General features: G+C 35.2%; 1 protein-coding gene across 1 annotated transcript in view; it reads left to right on the forward strand.

The window, feature by feature from the left end:
- Positions 1-9215: 9215 nt before the first annotated feature.
- The window catches only part of LOC125645776 (uncharacterized), a 67665-nt gene continuing 52466 nt past the window's right edge, over positions 9216-24414 (forward strand). Inside the window, exons 1-5 of the mRNA XM_048871598.2 lie at positions 9216-9355; positions 16713-16911; positions 17142-17246; positions 17677-17746; positions 17896-18067. Coding sequence (XP_048727555.2) covers positions 17711-17746; positions 17896-18067 — 208 coding nt within the window. The 5' untranslated portion in view covers positions 9216-9355; positions 16713-16911; positions 17142-17246; positions 17677-17710. The remainder of the gene's footprint in view (positions 9356-16712; positions 16912-17141; positions 17247-17676; positions 17747-17895; positions 18068-24414) is intronic.

Here is a 24414-nt window from a genome sequence, read left to right on the forward strand (position 1 = left end):
TGACGTCATATGCGCCCTCGGGTTTGAAAACATCTATTAGCCATTTCATAAACAGATTAGATTTAATCGACAAAAAACCAATTGTCACGTTAACGGCTTGTAAATAATAATTCATTAAGATGTTTTGTGCCGTGCTCGGGTGTACTAGTTGTTGGTAGAAAGGATTTAGACTGAGTATTTTTCAATTTTTCGAAGGAAGGTACGAGAAAAAAGACGTGGATAATTTTTTTGTTGGAGCAAGAACTTTACCTTAAAAAACACACCCAGTCACCTTTTCAAACATCGCTTGGACAGAGACCCTGATAAACTGCGAGAAAATGGATATATCGAAGCTATAAGCACTGGTAGGCCTATAGCATACATTCTGTTTTGCTCTTCAAATTCAATACACACTCGGATCAACTGACCTTCACCTTGTAACAACATATATCGACGATACAATGTAACTTCTACAAACTGGTAGATTTACAACAATAAAAAATAAAGATACAAAATAATTGAACTTTTAATTATACAAATAATAGAATATTGTATTTCCTAACTTTAAATTGAATTATAAAATTATTTCTTTATTGAACTCGTAGCATATTGAGTACGTCAGTAGGCTATAATGCCGTGCTCCCACTTCGTACTTCCTAAAGACGTGCAGATCACAATTCAAAAATAGTAATAAGATTGCTTTATCAAAATAAAATAATGTGATTACCACTTTAAATTTGAATATTTTTATTGATTTGTGTGTGTGTTGTCTTTTTCTTTCTTTCCGAAATGCACGCATGACAATAGCTTGGCATAGGACCTAGTTGTCAACAATTTAACGTATCATAATTTGTCTAATCCAAAAATAAATAATGATTGCACTGTTTATTTTAGAAAAACAGCGCCAATTACAGATGTATAAAGGAATAACATCCCCAAACAGTTTGTAGACAGCGACCCATATAAACATTATTTACTCACAATTTTGCCGATTTCATACACGCTTTACTCGCTATATTTGTATATTTACATCGTTATATGTGTGCACTGGTGGCGAACACATATAAAACTCGGACAATTTATCAACATCGATTTAAATGTTGCCCATGGTAAATTAATTAGGGCCCTAAAAGTTGAGTTTTTAATAATATCTCGCAGTACTTTCACAATCCGAAGGGCGCATGTGACGTCATTGTACCACGTGACTACCTACCTAATTAACTAGACTTTTTGAAATCGGGGCTTAGATTTAAGTCTGTATTGTGGTTAATTATCGCAAAATTTCGGCGAACGAACTATTAGAATTAATTACTATAAGCATAAAGAAGACAAAATGCATGTAATATTGTATACTTTGAAAACATGAGATATGTCCTTTAAGGAAAAATAGCTGACGCAACTGTCTAAATCTGAGATAGACAGACCACAAAACAACGAATTACAAGAGATGTTTGATATTAAACTTATGGTACGGTACTGTAGTAAATAAAATGTACTTCTTTACGTAGATACGAGTCTGAACTGCGCACGTGGCATCATTGGTTTGGATATGTACTTGATACACGGAAGAGTGACAGTTGTAGGTATTTAAATTCCTTTGTTTTGCACGTGATCTAACGTAACACGTTCTCGGATTGAGCAGTGGACTTTCCCTGCGTCCAAGCATATGCTAAAAGTTGAGGCTACGAAAATCTCACTAAATCTGCCACGGGTTTGTAGAGAAGCGGAGTGGATCGTAAACCCTTGGCTAGCGAAGATGGGGCAAGCCTAAAACAGTTTATGTGTCAATACATTATAGTCTAAGCATAATTTTTGAAATCGTGAAAATTAAATTGTTTTATTTTTTTTCTAAGTATTGGACACAATGTATAGAGTTACGAGTGTATCAAGTATATATGATATTCTATTCTTCTACGTTTTAGAAGCTCTTATATACTCGTATATATTAATTAAAGAATCCATCTTGCTAGAAAATCCAAAAGGCCACATTAAATTGCATACTGGCTGTAATGGAAATGACCATGACCCATTGCAGTGCATAAAGACACAAGCATGTAGACATTTACAATTTATTAATAAATACAGAAATATATTGTGCATTCGGGATATACAGAAATGGACAATGCTCGGTCACATGTGAAAGTTCGTGGGATAACTGGGGAGTTGTCCAGTGTGCCAGTTTAATTTATTTTGTAAGGGTACACTGGGAGGCCGAATAAAACATTCAGTGTCCAAACCTGAACTGACGCCAGCGTTCTAAAGAGGTAAGGGAGACCTGCCCTCCTCATCATGTCTCGTGCAATAATACCTGGTTTGTAGATAATCATGTTGGACATAAGCCCCTAACATTCACCAGCCTGTAGCATCCCCTCACTGAAGTGAGGTGGATGTGGCCCCAACCGTTCCCGGTGGTTGCCCCACTATTTGTTTACTTGCACTCAGGTTTTAGAGCAGAGGCAGTTATCACCTACCACCACCGACTTCCTAGTTCGGCATTAAGGATGTAAGTGAGACCCGTCCTTTTGACCTGTCTCCTGCAGTGCTACCTGGTTTGTAGATATCGTGTTGTACCATAGCATGTACCAGCTTGTAGCATCCCCTCATTGAAATGAGGTGGATGTGGCCTAACAACCCCTAGTGGTGGCCCCACTGTAACAGATTAATTTGTTGACTTCTTTTAACTGCTAAAACGTTTAGTCTTGTAAATTGTCCCCTGCTTTAGAAGCAGGTAGGGGGGGGGGGGCACCCAGGTTTTTGATTGATTGATTGTTTGCTGTTTTCCGCCACACTCAACAATTTTCAGTTATCTGGTGGCGCCCAGTTTTTTTATTGGTGGAAGGAGAACTCATATACAATGTACTGGGAAAATGTTTCATTTCTAACCCACGCCGATCAGAGGTGAGAGGCGGTGTGATTTGGAGCGTGATGCTCTAACCACTCGGCCACGGAGGCCTCCCAGGTTTTGGAGCATAAACAGTCTTCGCATACCATTACCGACTTCCCAGGCCCCAGCCCCCTTAAACATGCGACAGTCTAATTAATTAGACTCAACATGCATACGAGTTGACGTAAGAAGAAATTTTTTCCTTTAAACTTAAAGTTAGTAGTATTGAGACACTCAATCCCGAATGGTAATTCAGCAACAGTTCGTGTGGTCCAGGCTTCACCATACTGCATCAAAGAAAACTGTATCGAGCCTTCATCTGTTGCAACCTATGTAAGAAATGGAAACTGCAGAATAGAGAAAATACATGTAAAAAGGGGGTCGGGTGGGTGGGTGCTTCGGTTGAAAATTGTCTAATGAATGGGTTCTATCTCAGGGAGTACCAGGTGGGATGTAGAGCATACAGAGTAACTCGTAACGCTGTAGCAGATACGTCACGTAGACGCAACATACAGTTATCTAGATTGATACGGACTATTTGATATAAAATCAGGTAATATCGATTAATCAAAGAATACATCTTGATAGAAAATCCAAAAGGCCACATTAAATTGCATACTGGCTGTAATGGAAATGGTCATGACTCGTTGCAGTGCATAAAGACACAAAACATGTAGACATTTACAATTTATTAATATTTACAGAAATTGTACATTCGGGATCTACAAAAATGGACAAGGCTCGGCCGCATGTGAAATTTTGTGGGGGTAACTGGGGAGTCGTCCAGTGTGCCAATTCAATTTAATTTGTAAGGGGTACACTGGAGGCCCCGAGTAAAACATTCAGTAACCAGACCCGAACGGACGCCAGCGTTCTATGGAGGTAAGCGAGACCCGCCCTTCTCACCCTGTCTTGGACAGTGCTACCTGGTTTGTAGATAATCATGTTGGACATAAGCCCCTAACATTCACCAGCCTGTAGCATCCCCTCACTGAAGTGAGGTGGATTTGGTCCCAACCGTCCCCGGTGGTTGCCCCACTATTTGTTTATTTGTTTTAACTTCTAAGACTTTTAGACTTTACTCTGTGAATTCCCCCTGATTTAAAAGCAGGTGGGGGAAGACACCCAGGTTTAAGAGCAGAAACAGTAATCACCTACCAACTCCCCAGTTCGGCATAAGGAGCTAAGTATGACCCGCTCTTTGGACCCGTCTCCTGCAGTGCTACTTGGTTTGTAGATATCATGTTGTACCATAACATGTATCAGCCTGTAGCATCCCCTCATTGGAATGAGGTGGATGTGGCCCCAACCACCAGTAGTGGTGGCCCCACTGTAGCAGATTAATTTGCTGACTTTTTTTTAACTGCTAAGACATTTAGTCCTGTAAATTGCCCCCTGATTTAGAAGCAGGTGGAGGGAGAGACACCCAGGCTTTGGAGCCTAAACAGTCATCGCATACCATTACCGAGTGACTCCCCAGTTCGGCCACAGACATTGGGACAAACAATGTTCCCCACAAAAGCTGAACAATCAAAATACTGAGTGAAACTCAACAAAACACGACTGGCCTAAATGAGTTACCTGACTCAGTAACTGATCAAACCACATTACTTGAAGCTAGAGTTGCACAGGAGTTACAGTGAGCACACTAAAGTGACAAACAGCTGCTACATTGCACGAAAATGTAATAATCGTGATGCTGATAAGATCAAAAGCCACTTGAATATGTTGAAAAATAAGTATTTCGCAAGTCTGACAGGTGAGTGTCATCTGTTCGGAACAATACAATCCAGTTGCTGCGTGAGAAGGTAGCCATGGCCTTTTCAGGAAACAACTCATCGAAAACTGAAATTTTATAGCGTGTTGTGATTTTTTGGGGGAAAAATTATTACACATTTTCACAAATGAAGTAGCTATTGTCGTTATATAATTCAATTCACATGTGAAAGTTTGGAAAAGGTTCCGGTTTCCACACTAAAATAAAATGAATGTACTTTCGAATGCACGAACAAAGTTCTTGATTTTCTAAGCGGACAATGAATGTGATGATTCACCTACTTTCACTTCAATTACTACATGACTTGTTGCTAGCACAAAGCAAATGTCGCCGTTAGTAATGTTGATCAATATCCACTCAACATACATATATATATTATTACTACAGTAACTTGATCCGAAGAGTCGGATCACGTCGAGTTGACAGACGTGGATCATCAGATCACACGAGACGCGAAGCGTCGAGTTTGATCTGATGATCCGCGCCTGTCAACGAGACGTGATCCAACTCTTCGGATCAAGTTACTGTAGTAATGATAAATTTATTATTTACCCCCTTCTGCATTTTAAATCCATATTTCTAAGATAATGAATGTAATCCAAACTATCAAAAACACAGACATACCATGAAATTATGTTTTGTGTACGCAGTTTCGTTTGTGACGCGGTCAATATTTTCCACAAATAACGTTGCGTTGATGCATTGTGACGGCATCAGTTTCAGAGGATACTGATACGGAATCAGAAAATCAGTGTGGTGATCCGGAAAACCGGATCACACGCTGTGAAATCCACAGTATCAACAAACGATACATCGATGGGTATATGATAAAAGCTAACATCACTTAAGAATTCTTTAAAAAGTATATATGTACCATAAAAGTTTTGTTTAAGAAGCAGACAATTTAAAAGTGAAAAAGAAATGTCAGGTCGTGAGGAAATGCTCATAATGCAGGATTTTGCACCATTTACTGCAGACCTTCCGGGGGAGTAACCATCAAATCAGATTTTTTTTATCCTTATCTAAAATCAAATCAGTATATAGCGATAATAATGACTAGAACTTGGCAAACAAGTAGTACTGTGGAATCGTTTTAACGTAGTTCCACCCTCCTGTGACGTCATAAGATTTCGCAAAGTCAATGATTTAATAAGATTTATGCATGTCAGGAACATAAATTTTGTTGGAATCTTTTTCAATAGTTATTGTTAAAAATGTTGTTGACCATAAAATATTTCAAAAGTCTAAGTTTCATATGAAAAACCAATTATATGTTTCAAAATATTGAATCCAAGGGCAATAACTCTGTTTCCATTAAGTTATTCATCAAGTCCATTATGCAATATATTTCCTTTATTTTTATAAATATTTTGTATATTTTTTAAAGAAACAGTTTCATGAAATTGTTATGAATACTGTTATATTGTTATAACCAGTTTTTGTGAAATTTTGATAATGCTGTTAAAGGAAAATTGCAATTTTCTGACGTTGAAAACAGGTATATTGTGCTAATTGATAAACATTTTATTAATACCACAACATACTTATTTTATCATTTTTATTTGTTACTTAGATATATTATTTGAAGAATCAACAATCAAATCTAAGATTGAATCTATAATTCTAAAAGTGTGGAATTACTTTAATTCATGGACTAATGTTCGTGGGTAAGCAAAGTTTTTGTAATTCGTGGGGACACAATTTCATCGGTAAGCGATACGATGTTACTAAAAGAGATAACTCTAGTTGATTTAAAAATAATATTGAATGACACGTAAATTCGTGGGTAAGAGTGACCCACGAAATCCACCAACAATAATGATTCCACAATAAATTAGTACAACATTTTCATGTATAAACTGTCTCAAAATCTCCCTAAGATGTTATGTACACAGCAAAAGGTGTAAATGAGTGGGGTGGAGATTGTGACAAGTAGCTAAACGATCAAGTGCTAGACCCCCCCCCCTTCACAAATTCCTGGATCCGCCTATGGATGGAGCATTTGTTCAAACATCGTTCGTGATACTCTCAATTGAAAAAACCAAACAAATCATAACTATCGTACAAAGACCAACGGCAATCAATATAGATATGAATGACTCCACAAATTACTGTGGAATTATTAGAATTCGTGTTGGCTCAATTTTCGTGGAATTCTTGGGTACCCCTCACCCACGAATTTACATCTTCAACGAATAAAGACAACTAGTACATGTATACAAGAATCTTACAAATGCAAGGTGAAGATAACGAACAGTGATCAATCTCATAACTCCTACAAGCAATACAAAATAGATAGTTGGGCAAACACGGACCCCTGGACACACCAGAGGTGAGACCAGGTGCCCAGGAGGAGCAAGCAGACCCCGTTGACCGGTCACACCCGCTGCGAGCCCCACATCCCGACCAGGCAAACGGAGCCATCCGCAGTCAAATCAGTGTGCCAAGAACGGCCCAACAATCGGTATGAAACACGCCAGACAGCACCTGACTCAACGCGAGGCTGTACTGACGAACCAGACCGCCACAACGACCATAGAATTTGCGAAATGCTGACTTCAATCGAGACTGTTGAAATCCCTGTACCATCAACTTGTTTGTCAGTAGCTTACCTCGATTTAAAAACTGACTATACCCAGAACAAGCTCTTGCATATCGAATCAGTTGAGATATATAAACACCATATGCAGGTGATAATGGAATATTGCTACATAAATGTGAGAAGTTGACGATGGAGAAGCTGAAATCTTCCCGTTTGTCATACAATTGAGTTGTCAGTTTGCCGTTAATGTCTACTTTCAATAAAATATCTAAGTATGAAGCAGAAGTGGACGACTCTGTGGTGTCCTTCATTTCGAGCTCACAGGGATATATCAAACCGACACACGAACGAAAGCCATCACCGTCAACAGACAAAACGTCATCGATATATCCAAAAGCCGAACCGAAGGCCACAGCGAGAGACCCTCTCCTCTCACGCAGAAGTTTTTGAACAAATTCTGCTTCATATGAATATAAAAACAGGTCAGCTAAACGAGCCAAAGGAGCACAATTCGTGCCCATGGGAATTCCAACAGACTGTTGGAAGACCTGATCACCAAAGACCAAGAAGATATTGTCAATGAGGAACTCTAGCATATCTCCCACCCCAACCCCAGAGCACCACGAAATTACGTCCCAACGAACCCGTAAACATTCAGCAAATCCATGGAAATTGGCCCCCACGAATTTAAACGATTCTACAGTTCTAATGATTTGAAAATTATATATAAAAAATTAAATAAAATTGAAACAAGAAATTGCCCCATTCAAACAATTCACAATTGCTCATGGAAAATAGATCTTTATACTTTGAATAGTCAACATCTTAATAGTATTTTGCAAGAAAAAATGTTCTGTGCATTATATCCATTAAATAGAATTTCATACTCTCTGTGATGCCGTGAAAACTGTTAACACACCAGGACATTCAGTGGACATGTTGTTTTACACGAAGGGCATTCAGATTCAAGGCTGACAGAGAAACCGCAACTTCAAAGGCACTGACTAATGATTACAACGCCGTTATCTTATGCACATTTATGAATCGAGTAATATTACATACCAGTATTTAGGGTCCCCGTGTATATACAGGTACGCCTACTGTTACCCCAGCATAAGACAGTGGCTATCAATAGCCACCGTCTAAAAAGGTCGGAAACCAGCCTATGTATAGATCGAACGTTAAAAATGGCCAACTTTGCCTGTAATGATAGCGGAAAAAGAGCGATGTCGAAAAAATCATAAAGCTAGTACCCACCTCCACCCCTAATGTAGCTACGTAACTGCAATGCAGGCATGACGATGCAATGCAGGTCGAGCTGTGTAATGTATTATAGATGATAAGCATAAAACTTTATTTCCAACTTATTGGTTCAAGTTTCCCTTCTGGAAATTTTATAGACCCGTGTGAATAAGTTGTTGATATCATGGTATGTATTTTGTACTTTTTATCGTCTACATGGGATTTTATAGGTTAGCTACAAAATAAAAACATTCTTTAAAAAAAATAAGTTTATAATTACATTTTATTTGCATTGCTATATCTATTTCACTGTTCCTTATTTGTGAGGCACTGAAATGTAATGGGTTAACATGGATACCGTACGCTGTGTGGAAGGGTACATTGTAATTTTGATTACTAACAGAAAAAGGTAAGCTAATGATTATTTTCTTGAATGTTGTATTATATGTGAAAACTGGTAATACAAACTAAACTTTAGGTTTGAAAGCTTACCAGCCTCTTCCAATTTCGTTTGTATGTCGCATGTTGTCATATTTCAAACTTGTTTGATGGCCACCAGACAAATATTTTTACATAAGAATAGGACACAGTGTTAAATATCTTTGAATGTTGAACGTCATAAAATCTATTTAAATAGACAACTCATTGTAGTTGAAACCACAGGCAATTGCATCGCTTGGGGTCGAATTTACTATAGATCTTTATATAGTAAATTCGACCCCCAAGCGATGCAATTGCCTGTGGTTGAAACACGACTCTGGCAACGCAGGGGTAAATTTACATTGGTTGAGGTAGGAATTTATTTGTGGACCTGTCAGTATTACTGTAAGAATGTATTGTCCGCGGCTAAGACAGAGACCACATAATGCAGCCATTCTGTAGTGTATTTATCCTTCAAGTAGTTTTCTTATGGATTTTTCCTTGTCACTGGGTAAGTTGTATTTTATTTTTTCTTCTTTGAATGGAAAAGTGATAATGCGATGTTTCATATGACAGTATGCTATCTAAACCAGAAACTACGCGATGAGTGCTCAAATATTCGTTTTGGTAGTTGAACTATGTTCAATCCAATTTGGTTATCACACAAATACTGTGCAGTAATTTTGTATGAATTGTAAGGGTTCTGTGTGGGCTAGTTTACTTCTGTGATAACATTAATCATCTTCCATGTAATTATCCGTATTAATTCCATTTTGCTGATTTACATGTAGATCAAATCATTTTTTTTATATGGAAACTGTTTAACATTGTTAGCAGATTTGACAGGCATTTTAAAGTATGTCAGCAGTGTGCGAGGGATGTTCGATATGTAATGTGTATTGTACCACAGCGAGATAACGCTTTGCACAATTTCGCGGATAGTGATACTACTGAATAGCTCTATGCAATACCTTTCCAACAGTATAGACACGAGCCTTCATCTCTACATAGTTTTAAACTTATAGTCATTTCAATAGAGCCAGTCGTTGACTACTGTTGTAAAAATGGTTGGGAAACGGGTTGAAAATATTGAAGAAATTAGAGCTTACACAAAAGTTCGCACAAAACTCGGTCATTCGGTAATGCAGATTTTTACTGAATTGGGGGGGGGGGGTTATGGGTTTGATAAGGTATCTTATGAGACAGTTCGTAGGTACAGAAAGACATTTCTGACTGGCACAGAGTCCGTCAAAGATGCAGCAAAATCTGGCCGACCTGTGACTGTAACAGGCAAGGCAAATGTCTCAAAAGTCAGGGAAATAATTGAAAGTGATATCAGATACACGATTCGTGATATTGCCAAAGCTGTTGGCATATCGCTATCGCAGGTGCATTTCATTTTAAAGCGTATTTTGAAAGTACAAAAGATGTCTGCCGGATGGATACCGCATGTATTGACAGATGACAAAAAAAGGGACACGAGTACAAACCGCTAAGCAATTGCTCAAAATGTTTCCCAAATTCAATCAAACACAATTTGCAAACATTGTTACTGGTGACGAAACAAGGGTTAACCATTTTGAGCCAGTAAGAAAAATTGGAAAACAAAATATGACGAACTAAACACGTTAGAAGGCCTGTAGTTGCCAAAAAGAACCATAAGCACAAAGAAGGTTCTTTATTGTATATTCTTCTCATGTGATAGTATAGCCCTACACATGCCGGTGCCGAAGTGCAAATTAAAGTGTTACATGTCAATATTACGGATATCTTGTACTTGAAAAGCTCAAGAAATATTATCATAAACGACGCCCTGTGTCAGGATTTAGGCATGTTCGTTTACTTCATGATAATGCTCCATCACATACATCTGAACTTGTGAAGCAATTTTGAAGTATGAACTTCTTGACACACCTACAATACTCTCCAGATCTAGCCCTATGCGACTTTGTGCTTTTTCTAAAACTTAAAAAGTTCTTATCTGGTCGTCGTTACAAGTCCCGACAAGCCCTTGGTTCAACCATCAGTCAGTGCCCCAGAGGTCTACCTAAATCAGCATACCGTGACACCTTTCACAATTAAATTAAGGGATTGAAATTATGTATTTAAAACCGCTGACAATACTTTGAATGGATGTAATGTTCATTTCACTATTTGAGTCGAATGCTTTTGAGATATCGTACAATACACATTACATATCGAACAGCCCTCGTATGTTTCATTTTAGAGATACGTAGGAAAAGTGTAATAATTTCAGAAGGTATTGTAACGTTTTCTAAAACATTTGCCATAAGATTTTAGCAGACAATGGGTCATATATTACAATAAACTTGAAAATGTAGAACACCCTTTTCAGGCATTATTTTTTTTAATAAAAGTTTGCTTTGTAGTAGAACAGTAAGTAATACATGATCAATTTTGCCAAATAATCTTAACAACGATATGAATTAAGATATTCAAAACTGCATTATGTTGAATATACAATATTGTTGCATGGCGTATAAACAAAGTCGAAAAGATATTTCAAGTAACCTTTTTAAAGTGTATTTGAAAAACCAGTCCTTGGTATTTAAAAAAAAGTGCGCATCAATGCTGATCTTTGTATGAGCTTACAGAGGAGTTTATCATATAATATAAAATTTGATATACCAAGAGCTATGACATGTGTCCGCCAATTGAACGATTTTTCTTATGTTGTTTGTCATAGAGTTGATTTCTGCTGCAGCTCGTTAATTCTTGTTTAGAAACAAGGTCTACGGAAATATGTCCTTTTTCTTCCAATCTTTAAAAACTGTTTGTATACTGACAGTAACTGAATCCAGCGTGAACATTTCTTAGAGTAACCTTTTAGGCATAAAAGGCTATCTTTATAAATTGAATATATCTTCGACTTTACCTAACATTGTGTTGCACTTGTACAGAATATTTACCCATGAAACTGTTAACAAGAGGCAACATCCTCATCTAATGCACAATTACATGTATGCTATCCATATAGATATGTGTACACTCTCGGAATCCAATGAAAGGGACAAAATCTAAATTATTGCACTATATTGAGTTGCTATATCTAACCAAAATATGTCCACCTATTAGAATTTGATTGGTATAAAACGTCGGTGTAAAAGACATGATATTTCGAGTCTTATCAGTATAAAAGATTTACATGTAATTCGAAATTTTTATAGTAACACGTATCTATATGAATCACATTTAATTGTTTAGCGTATATTGACGCAGTAGTGATTGTGCATTTTCTTATATCGAAAAATCCTAACTAAACTGCCCAAGACGAATAAATTAGGAAAATGTCGACCGACGACATGTTGTGTGTATGAAGTAGCGTCAACTTTGATGCGTTTGGTTATAACTTGTGTTCCCTAACGTAAATAATGAGAAATCTGAAGTATGAGGCGTTGTTATGACGTTACGATGTTATGTTTTCTGACGTAAATACATGTAATTAGACAATTGACGAATGAGGCGTTGCTATGTCGTATAATAACGATATGTTGGTTTGAATTGTGAAAATGTAGGGCGCAACAATGTTGTGTTCTCACACGTGAGTACATTTAATGAGATACTTGAAGAATGAGGTGTTGTTACATTGTAAAATAACACTATGCTTACTCGACCGAGTGTGTGATATTTTTTTCCGCAAGAGTGTATGAGCTAGCGATAAAACCATGGGTATTGCCTAACGTAATTAATCTTGAAGAGTGAGGCGTTGTTAGGTCGCAAAATAACACTAAGTTATCTTAATTTCCACTGGTGTATGAGCTAGTGACGCAACCATGTTGTGTTTCCTGATGTAGATATTGATTGATTGATTGAATATTGTTTAACGTTCCTCTCGAGAACCTTTCACTCACGTGGAGACATCAACATTGTCGATGAAGGACTGCAACATTTAGGCCTATGGTCGGCGCTTATGGTCATTGAGCAGGGGGGGTCTATATCGTGCCACATCTGCTGTGACACGGGACCTCGGTTTTTGCTGTCTCATTCGAAGGACCGCCCCATTTAATCGCCTCTTACGACAAGCAAGGGGTACTGAGGACTTATTGTAGTAGTTTTATTCAGGCAGAACAATCATTTTTGTATAAAACATCATCAAAATATAAATATATAAATACACATGCCAATTGTATAAAACTTAGCATACCAGATGTTATCACAGTCATTTTATCACAGTATTGTCATCACATACAAGATATTATCACCGCTGCATTATGTACTTATATCACAGTCTACCTAGGATAACCCATTAATGCAAAAATATTACTGCTTATTTCCAATGGGGTCCTTAAGACTTCAAAAGTATATCTATGTCAATAAATAAATAAATTACAATTGGATGGCATGGACAGCAATGTGCAAATATTTTGGTAAATGAATGATGTAGTGTGGCCAGAATAGAGTAACATCAATGTACAATTAAAAACTTAAAATGAATAATAACGTGAATAAGGTTCTATTTCTATATACAAACTTCATATTCTCCCTCTAGCAGGCTTCTTGTGCAAGATGCGTTTTAACTAATGATTTGAAATTTACCTTATTATTAACGGACTTAACTTCAAATGGTAAAGAATTCCAGTCTATCATAGCATGATAGTAAAAATTGGAACTATCGTAAGCCCTCACCCTTGGAACCATGAAATTAAAATTGGAACCCGCTTTAGATAGTAACATTGTTGTTTCTGAAATAATGCTCGTGCAAGTATCTTGGTGCAAGGTCATGAAAAATATTAAAAACATGATTTAGACGCAGTTTTTTAACTCTATCATCTACACAGAGTGTGTTAACTGAATCAAAGATTTCGCAATTTATAGTGGTTCTAGGCCCTATATTTTGGATGAACCTGGTTGTTTTGTTTTGAAGAATCTGTAATTTCTTTTGCAAGGAATTAGATCAACCTGCATACCACGCAGACGAGTAGTAATCAAAGTATCATTGAATAAGTGCAGATGCTAACGTTGACCTTGACTTTCTGTTTAGCAAAGCTCCATTTCTGTACAGGAATGTTAACCCTGAGTTGACCTTGGTTGTAATCTCATTCACAATGACATTGCATTTCAAAAACTTATCAATAGTTACCCCTAAATATTTGACCTAATTACTTGTTTTGATGACATGATTATGACACTTGACTTCAAACTGACCTTCGGTAGAAAGCTTGCGACTAGGGCCGAACAGGATACATAAATTTTTCCCGAGATGAAGTGACAACTTGTTGTTTACTAGCCAATCAGAACAATTTTCTTGGACTTTGCCAAGTTTCATTAAAATGACATTTGAATCTCTGTGTGAATACAGGATTGCACTGTCGTCTATATATACGATCAACTTACAGTCTTCATCAACGCTAGTTGACATGTCATTGACACAACATAAAAGTAATAATGGGCCTAAAATACTCCGTTGGGTGCCACAATGTAATTTCCCTATGGTCAGAAAGCTTGCCCCCACACCCTACCACTTGAGATCTGCCTGTTAAGTATGATTGAAACCAATTACTTTCAATTCCCATAATGTCTAAATTATTACGTAAAATTTCATGATCAACAGTATCGAACGCATTTTGTAAATCTAACATTATCATACCTGTAAAAAGTCCTTTGGATGTGTTCTCCCTAATACGATCTAATAAGTGAATAAGTCAAGTATCAGTTGAAACTTTACTTCTGAAGAAAGATTGGAACTCATACATGTTGTTTCGTTGTAAAAAAAATCTTTCAATTGAACATAAACACTTTTTTCTTTGACACAACACTTAAAATACTTACTGTTCTATAATTACATACTTGCAGTGCTTGCCCTTCTTAAACAGATGTTTTACTTTTGCTTGTTTCATACTGTTTGGAACAATTCCAGAAACAATAGATTGCTTGATGATTTGATGTCAATGGCATTATGATAACACTTGCCCGTAGTTTCAAATATTTAACAGAAATATCATTCAGACCAATGCTTTTTGTGACATTAAGATTGCAAAGTTCTTCATACACAAACGTTTCGGATACTACATTTAAAACAAGACGGTTGTTATACAAATTTCTTTCTGCATAAAAACTTCTAAAATATTCTGACAGTATATTGTATGTACCTTTAGCAATGGGCAAGGCATGTACAATCTTTGAAGCAATAGTTGTGAAAAAAGTGTTAAAATTATTAGCTTTTTAAAATTCATTATGGCAGATGTTATCATCAATATTTAGAACAATATTTTTGTCCTCCTTATTTTGACTTCTATATCCAAGATTATTCAATTGTTGCTAAAGCCTTTTCGGATCATCTTTGTTTTCTTCAATTTTCAATATGTGTTCTGACTTTGCTTTCAATATTTTACGTTGTAATAAATTTCTTGCTCTAGAAAATTTGTTGTGATCTTGTTTTCTACTTTTTCTAAAAATGTGTAAAAGTCTATCCCTTTCTGTGATTCGTTCTAATATTTCATGATTCATCTATGGTTCAGTTCTTTGCTTTAACCTCACGTCTTTGATGTGAGCAAAATTACATTTAGAAAATATCTTTGAAAGTAATCCAATCATTTTCTACATACACGATGTATTCAGACATTGTACAACGTGACAAGTCAACGTTTTCCAATTCCTCAATAAATAATTCAGAAAGCAATGTTGTTATGTCATAAGATAACGCAGTACTTTACTGACTGAGTGTGTAGTACCTTTCTGAACAAGTGCGTGAGCTTGAAGCGTTGGTCGTCACTATGTCATAGAAGTATCTTTGATTTAAGAATGTATTATATGCAAATTGCTTGCGCTGCTTTAGTATACACTTTCTGTAGAGATGGCCCGGTGAAGCAAATTTATACACTTCATTTACTAATTGGATACTATGTTTCTTTAGAAAGATAAATCTCTTTAATCTCTAAAACGTGTACACCTTCGTTCCAATCTTGCATGAGTTGTGTTTAACAATGCATATTTCATAGTGCTTACACGAAGATTCTGTTAAGTTTTGCAATTAATCTGGGATTTTCCATTATAATTGTTCTTTCTATGTTATAGGTCGATATATCTATGCGATCTGCTTTTACAACCAAGTGAGCTTGGTGTTGTTTTATGTAACTGCAAAGTTCTCCACTCTCAGGGATTTTCCTCTTCATGCTGCTTTACATTGATATGTCCTGATGTACTTTTTTCTGTAGATCATGCTTTGTGTTATACACATCATCGGGTTACTTTGATGTGATAAGTTTCTTTCCTTAATTTTGTTTACAAAACGGCTTTTGTTTCACAGGCATTTTGAAGATTTGAAACGATGTTTGAATATCAATAGGAATGGTATAAATGAAAATATCTGGACACACGTTATCCACCACCTACATTCATAGTTGTTACGTCCTGACTGAATTCATTTATATTACGTTTTACCGTCTTCTAAAATTCAAGACACATTGACAGTCAGATTCCAAATACATGGCAGCTGGACTTTGCTGATGTTGAACTAAGAACGAAAAAATAAAGTGGAATCGATACGTTTGCAAGCACTGTTTAGCTTTCCCAATTATTCTCAGACACCTCATAAATTATGTGTTCTCTTATTAACCCAATATAAGTGATATTACAGGAGTTGCACCACACTTTCTTCCTAAAATGATTAAGAAGGGTTATTGTCATTGCTTTTTTCATATGATTATTGATTTGTAAAGACAAAATAATATAGGCCAAATAAACTTAATAAAAAGTCAGGATACTGACTAAACTTGAAAGTTGAAATCTGAATCCAAATCAAACTGAAAACCTAATGATACATCACCCATTTGTTTTCATTGCCTTTCAAAGTGGCAAAAATAGATAGATGTTCATATGAAATGGACTTTTCTCATTTTTTTTTCCAGACTTCAACTTCCACATTATCGGTGTTTCCGGTAGACATTTGCCCTAAAAATGAAACTGAAGTGGAAGAAGCCTCGGGAAAACTTAATTGTTCTATTGGTTACGACGAAACTAAGAATGAGTATCATTGTGTACCCATGTCAAACTTTACACAACTTGTCAAGTTTTGTTATCCGAAAACAAGTGGATTGATAGGAAAAGGTATTTGAGATATAAAACATGTAGTTTAAGTCCTCACTGTAGTATATATCATCTGTACCTTAGTGCATTGAAATATCACTTTATTACTTTCATGAAGGTTTGTTTAAATCATTGTTAGTTATATTCGTTAATAGACAACAACCATGACAATATCTTTGTAATGGCAACATATATTTGAATGTTCGTTTTATTTCTACTATTTTATTTCAATCAGTCTGCTTATGTTTAAGGTCTTTGCATGTTTCTTTCGGGAAACACTTTGGATGCTCGAGAGTGCCACCAATTTAAAGATGGATGTCCTGATATCCTTTACACTTCCGAGACGATGTACCAATGTGAGTATGAAATGATTATAACATGATAAAGTGAAGACAACGAATAGTGATCAATGTCATGATTTCTAAAAAAACCAATTGAAATACAAAAATAATACTAGGACACACAAGGACCCCAGGATACACGGTCGAAATGACATTTTTACTCCTCCTAATCACGTAATCCCACCTCTGGAATATTTATGGATCCGTGTTTGTCCTGCTCTGAATTTTGTAATATTTATAGGAGTTATGAGGTTGATCGTTATCTTCACCTTGTCATCAAAGTTCATGGATAAGTAAAGAAATACGGTTTCCTTGAAATTTGATTTTCTTTCAGTTAAAACAAAGCTTGCATGTTTCGATTCCGTAGTCTGATACCGCAATGAAACAACAAAAATCAAATCATCGAAAAATAGTGAAACCACAATATATGATTGTATTTTGATAGTTCTTGTCTGTTCGCTGATCAATAAAGAATCCAAATGCTATTTGGCAGATCCTGCATGCCCTTTTCTCTGGTATATTTTCAATAAATACACAATATTTAATGCGTTTTAGATTATCATTCGACAAAAATAAATGAAATATATCAGTAGCGTTCACCATGATAATAAAGTTCCTAACATTTTAATGATTTTTCTCGATACCTTGATTACATCTTTTACAGGCAGCCTTCATCTACCCCCGTCACAAAACCACAACTAATAGAAATACCCCGATGGATACAGGTACATCAACAATGATTATAGTGATTGGGATATTTACTCCTTTGAGTCTTCTGGTTCTATCAGCTTTTGCCTACTTCATGTTCAGAAGAAGACGAATGAGAAATGAGAATGGTAATGTAAAACGTTAACTTGTCTAAATTACATTTAGAACATATGGAAATCGTAAATGAGCAAATGTAATACTACCTTTGACGCTTCCATGCTCGATAAAAGGATGAATCAACACTCACTGTAATTTATATTGAAAAAAAGTAGAATAAGGAACAAAATATTTGCTTTTTATTCCTTTTCTTTTGCTGACATCTCATTATCCCATGGGCTTGTCTTTAACATCACGTTATGACATAAAAATCCACTTTCTGGTTCGTTGACAACAGACTTAGTACCTTTGATTAGGGTAGCCAATAAACTATAGAAAAGTTAACTAAAGGATATAAATTACAGAATCCAGTGAATGTTTTATCAAGCTTCATTTTTACACCTCACGAAAAATATTATTGTGAAGGAACAACTCTAGACATATTGTGCCACAAAATATGTGAAAAGTAGACCTAGCGTAAATCAAATATGGATTCTCAAAAAGTTTGAAAGACCTTTAGAAAATTTGAAATCACAAAACTTTTCTCAAATCAACATTATATATAAACCTACGACTTTTAAACAATTTACACCACCATCCCTCACAAAAAAGTCCATTTTGGCACCAAAGACGTATGCTTAATCAGTAACAATGGAACACGGAAAGAAAGTATTCATATCTTGTGATCGGTCGTCCAAAATACTTTCTTAAGCACCACTCTAATTTTACGTAAAAAGGTACTCTAATTCTGCGCGCAACTACTCAGAAAGCGATATCAAAAGATGTTGGTGTTCTTTATTGACAAAATCTACGTATTCCATGGGTGCGATTTGTGCACCTTAATTAGCTTCCCTGTTTTGTTTTGTTTTGCAGTCTTTTGAGGCATGATTTATTAAAAAGCTTTTAATTTAGAAAGACACCGTTAACCTGTCGTTAGCTCAAATACTGTCTGACGTGTTTCATACCAATTGCCAGGCCGTTCTTTACATAATAATCTTGATAAGGATTACTCCACTTACTTGATCAAGAGATAGGGCTCACGGTCGACAAGGGATGTTTCATCTCCCTACTTACCTGGACCCCGTTTTACAAAAGGTCTTATGACTAAGACTAAGAATGTTCCATAGTTCTAAAATCTAGTCAACTTAATAAATTTTGTGAAATCAGACTTCCATAAAAATCACTGTTTAATTATCGTAAAGAATAAAAAAAATTACAAAAGAAGGTCTTGGTCTTAGTCGTAAGCTTTTTTGTAAAACGTAATTCTGATTGCACATCTGCTGTGTATAAGAGTCCAGTACTCTTAATTTTGTATTTTTATACGATTATAAGGATCACTCTTCGTCATCGTTACCTTTTTATAATCAGTAAGAAATTCTAACTTTGGCCTTCAACTCGAAATACATTGTCGACGTTTACTTCCATTCTATGTCGTAATATTAGATTTGTTCCTGCTTATGGTGTTATGTCTTTCAACTGATTATGCCAGAGTCTGGTCTTTATACATATATAATCAAATCTAAACCGACGAATATGTTGATACTGCAGGAGTTAACGCCCTACTTTCTGTGGTTTGACTAGTGGCAGGTGCAATATTGCCTAACAGTTCTTGTGCAATACTAAGATTTGGGGACTTATTTGCTCCTTCATTGGCACCATTTCCATCACCCACATTCTGCGCGGCAGCCTCGTCAGTGGTACTTCCAGTGGCAGTACTGCTCTCCGATAGGTTAGGCTGGGTACTTGAGTTGTTCTGTTGTAGTATTCCACCAGGCAACATACCGCTGTTCTGTAGGACTGAAAAACAGTTTGTGTAATAACCGGGATGGCTGCTGTTAACATCTGTGTCATCGACTCAGTAGTCAGGTTCTGGTTACCCACATAAATTAAAACAGGTGTGTCTCCATGTTCATTGGCCACTTGTGTAGCTGTGTTTATCTGTTCAGGTCCTGTACCTTGCCCTACGTCAAGAGTCGGTCTACTGTGAGTATCCGACTTCTTGCTTTGCCACGTGGGGTTCTTCCTACAGACGTTGATTGTGTTGTAGTCCTCCTAGGTGTTGCGCTTCTCCCACGAGACTCCCCACCTTCCTCCACTTTGGACGTGAAGTGGCCTGTTCCATAACCTGTGTTTAACTGAAAAATTCAATTCATTATTCCTTTGCCTCAGAGAGTTTACAGTTGTTTACATAACAAACATTTGTTGTCAGACTCCCATACATAGTTATACTGATTTAATCAGATACATACAATGTGAAATATCAGCTTATATCTGGTAATTATATTTCACTCTGACTTAATATATACCATGAGAAACAGATACACAAAGTGTTCCTTATAAACACATCAATTCCATTTGAACTGATTATCAGTTACCCTATTCCAGTTCCATATGAACTGAAAAATGTTGGATGCCCAGTTCCATATATAAAAAAAAATTATACGGTTCCACTTTTGATGCACCAGATGCACATTTCGACAACTAATGTCTCTTCAGTGATGCTCAACCGAAATGTTTGAAATCCGAAATAACAATAAAGTTGTAGAGCTATTATAGGGAAAAACAGTATGCCAAAAAGTGGAGTCCAATTCGTCTAAGGATAAAAGCTATGCGTGAGGGAGATAATCCTTAATTTTGAATAAATTTTTAAATTTCATAACAGCAATTAAATATACATCCGTATTTTCAAGCTAGTAACAAAATACAGTAAAACTCGAATATAGCGAACACGGATATAGCGAAATTACGGCTAAAGCGAAGTAAAATCGATTTCCCCGGCAAATTCTTTATATATTCTATATAAAAATCTGCGTTTATAACGAACATGGATATAGCGAATTTACGGATAAAACGAAGTAAATTCATATTCCCCTTGAATTAAAAATGAACGTAAAAATCACCTTTTATAATGTTTTTTTTTTTTCATTTTAAACTCGTGAATTTTAACAATCGCTTATTACAAAATTTCTTTTAGTATTTTTTCAAAAGAGATTGTTAACGCAAAACAATACTTACACATACATTTAGCAAATATATTGTCGGTATTGTTAACTATTCTCGTTAATTAAATTTGAAGTTTGATTGCATTTATTATATCGTACACTCATTTATTTGTGTAAAGCAACAAGTAAATGACAACTGCAAGAGACTGTTTGTATGCATTGCACATAATTTTGTTGATATTTTTCTTTCGACATGTTCTTGCGTAACCTAACAATCCCTAAAGATAAATTATCATATATAAATCAGTGTGTATATATTTTGTACAAAAATATTTCTTCTCGAAAATACATAGGCTTAATTTCTTTTAGAGACAATACAAACTCAAGTATATCGATTACTGCTTTCTTATGCAACTGATATACATGTAGAACAAATCAGTTTTATAACGAATTCGTTATATTTTAATTATGAATTCGCTATAAACATATAGTGAATTACGCTTAGAGCGAATTTTTAGAGTGTCCGCAGAAATTCGCTATATCAGAGTTTTACTGAGCTACTGGGTTGTAGAGACCCTCGGGGACTAACAGTCCACCAGCAGAGGCCTCAACCCAGGGGTCATACTATAAAAATCTTATACGGTACCAATTTTGATGCACCAGATGCGCATTTCGACAAATAGTGTCTCTTGAACTGTTTCATTTGAACATATACTTATCAAATTCAGGGTTCCATGGAACCACAAGTTCCATATGAACATCTTTCTAATATATGCATCAAACCAAATTCCATTTGAACTGGCAGACCGATTCCATATGTGAATTGGCTAAATTGTCATACGCTCTATAAGTAAACTCCATACAGCATTATTAGACCAATTCCATATGAACTGCTTATTACAAAAATTACTGATTTAATGTAGCATTATCCATCCAGTAATGAGCCATTTGTGAAGTATAACATCGTGTTATCTATTATATAATTTTCCTTTTTTTAAAGCCCATCATTCTCTAAAACACATCATGTCATACTTAACTTAACTGTGTCGTATAGCTGTCAGGATGGCCCCTGTAATGTTCCGAAAATATTTTGGCATGCCAAACTGGCAATTGAAGTGTACCCCGTCTACATAATTACTATCCATAGATGTCTTCACCCCTTTGATTTTCCAGTATGTTATAGCACTGTTTGGTGCGCGAGACAATTCTGCTTTTAATAACTTGTTTCCCTTTTTTGTAGCAGAAATCTTAGCGATTAGAATAAAAAACAATAACAGCATTAACGGTGTTGTGATAAATAATTCTGAAATAAAGAGTATACAGCACGCAGACGATTTAACAGTTGCGGTAAATAATGAAATTTCTATGAAAAATGCCCTAGATGAAATAAATAAATTCTGTGAAAGTGCTGGCTTTAAAATTAATATCAACAAAACTGAATGTATTTTGCTTGGAAGATTGAAAAATCAGTTTGAAGAACTTTCTGGTATTAGAGTTACAAGTAAAGCGGTCAAGTGTCTAGGCATTTTTTTAGGTCACGATAAAGAAGAATGTTACAATAAAAATTGGATGAGAATATATAATGAAATGGAAAAATTGTTTGAATCCTGGAAAAGAAGAAAATTAACACTTTTTGGCAAAACATGCATCATAAATACACTTGCCATTTCAAAATTAACATATGTATCGTCAATTCTATGTCTTCCTGATAAAGATTTTATGAAAAAAGTACGATTAATCTTTAATTTCATTTGATAAAAAAGAAAGAATCAAAAGAAACACTTTGGTTGGAGATGTAACAAGAGGTGGTCTTTCAATAGTAGATGTAGAATGCAAATTAAAAGCAGCATGGATACCGAGATTATTAAATTCAAAGGGAGTCTTACTTGAAATTTTAAATAATTATTGTAGAAAACTTAACTTTGATATATACTGTATGTTAAAATGTTCAACTACTGATGTGGGGAATTTAAACAAAACTAAATTACCACTATTTTATAAAGAAATGCTGTGTTGCTTTAATGAATGTAAAAGAGAACTTAACTTTGATAAAAGATTACCTGATGATATTTTACAACAACCATTATGGAATAACACAAATCTGAAATATAAAGGAAAACCCATTTTCTTCGATAATTGGGTGAGATCTGGAATTTTTAAACCGCTAGAACATTATTCATACATTAATGACAAATCTAACTGCTATGTGAATACAAAATTATTATGACAATCACGAGAAAAATTCGAGGACTAAACGATTTTTCAAATTCAAGCTGTGTAAATAAACAAAATGTCACTAATTTTAACTTCCTTCTTGAATTTACCAATATACTTAAAACATCAAGTAATCTTTTTTATAAAAATTTAGTTGAAAAAAAGTTTTGCAAACCCAATGTTCAGGCATTACTAGCTGAAGAATTCAAAATATTCGGTGATTCTAATTGGATAAACATTTATAAATGTAAAATTAAAGATTTGAAAGACAAACAGATAGCGGAATTCAGTTATAAGTTATTGAATAACATATTATGTAATAATGCATATATTAGCAAATGGAAAAAAGATGTAAAGAATGAATGTACACATTGTAAGCAAGTTGAGACTACAAATCATCTGATTTACGAGTGTGATAATGTTTTAAATATATGGAACACTGTTGGCAGTTATCTATCCTTCAAAGTTCAATGGAAACACATTGTTGTTGGGTTTTTTCTAGAACAAAATGATAAAACCAAATCCTTAAATTTACTTATTACTTATATAGCCTACAGAATATACAAACATAAAATGTTATGTAGATTAGATTCTTTAAGTGAAACGACTTTTAATATGTATAATCATGTTAAAAAATCATTATGTTTCTATACATCAGTATTGAAGTATATAAATGCAAAAGAGCATAAATTTTTTGAACATCTTTGTAAATTAATGTAACTTGACTGCTGTGAAGAGACCAGTATAAACTATCCTTAAATATTTATCATTATAACTATACGGTCAACTTAGGACTACATTGTTCATATATTATTCCTTAAGTAATTTCTATGTTATTCTACTGTTGATATATCTATATCAACGTTGTATATGATATTTTTATGATTTCGAAAAATATTTGATATTATGTATTTTCATATAAATTATATATATGCCTTATATAAAATAATATTATAATAAAATACATTCAATCCAATGGGCCCCTGGCACCATTGGTGAGAATTAAGAGGGAGTATCCGAGGATATTTTATCCCAAATAGTATGTATACTTTTTAATAAATGATGAAAATTCAACAAAAAAAAAACAAAAAAAAACTTGTTTGCCTCTCTCACGTTCTCATTGTATTGCGAAGGTTGTACGACACGAGTTACTTCCCTTGGCAACAGTTGTATCTCACTTTCCACACCTGTGCCATCGCAATGAGTTTAAAAATCACTTCCTG

The sequence above is a fragment of the Ostrea edulis genome, chromosome 1 (genome assembly GCF_947568905.1).
Source record: "Ostrea edulis chromosome 1, xbOstEdul1.1, whole genome shotgun sequence".
NCBI classification, from domain to species: Eukaryota; Metazoa; Mollusca; class Bivalvia; order Ostreida; family Ostreidae; genus Ostrea; species Ostrea edulis.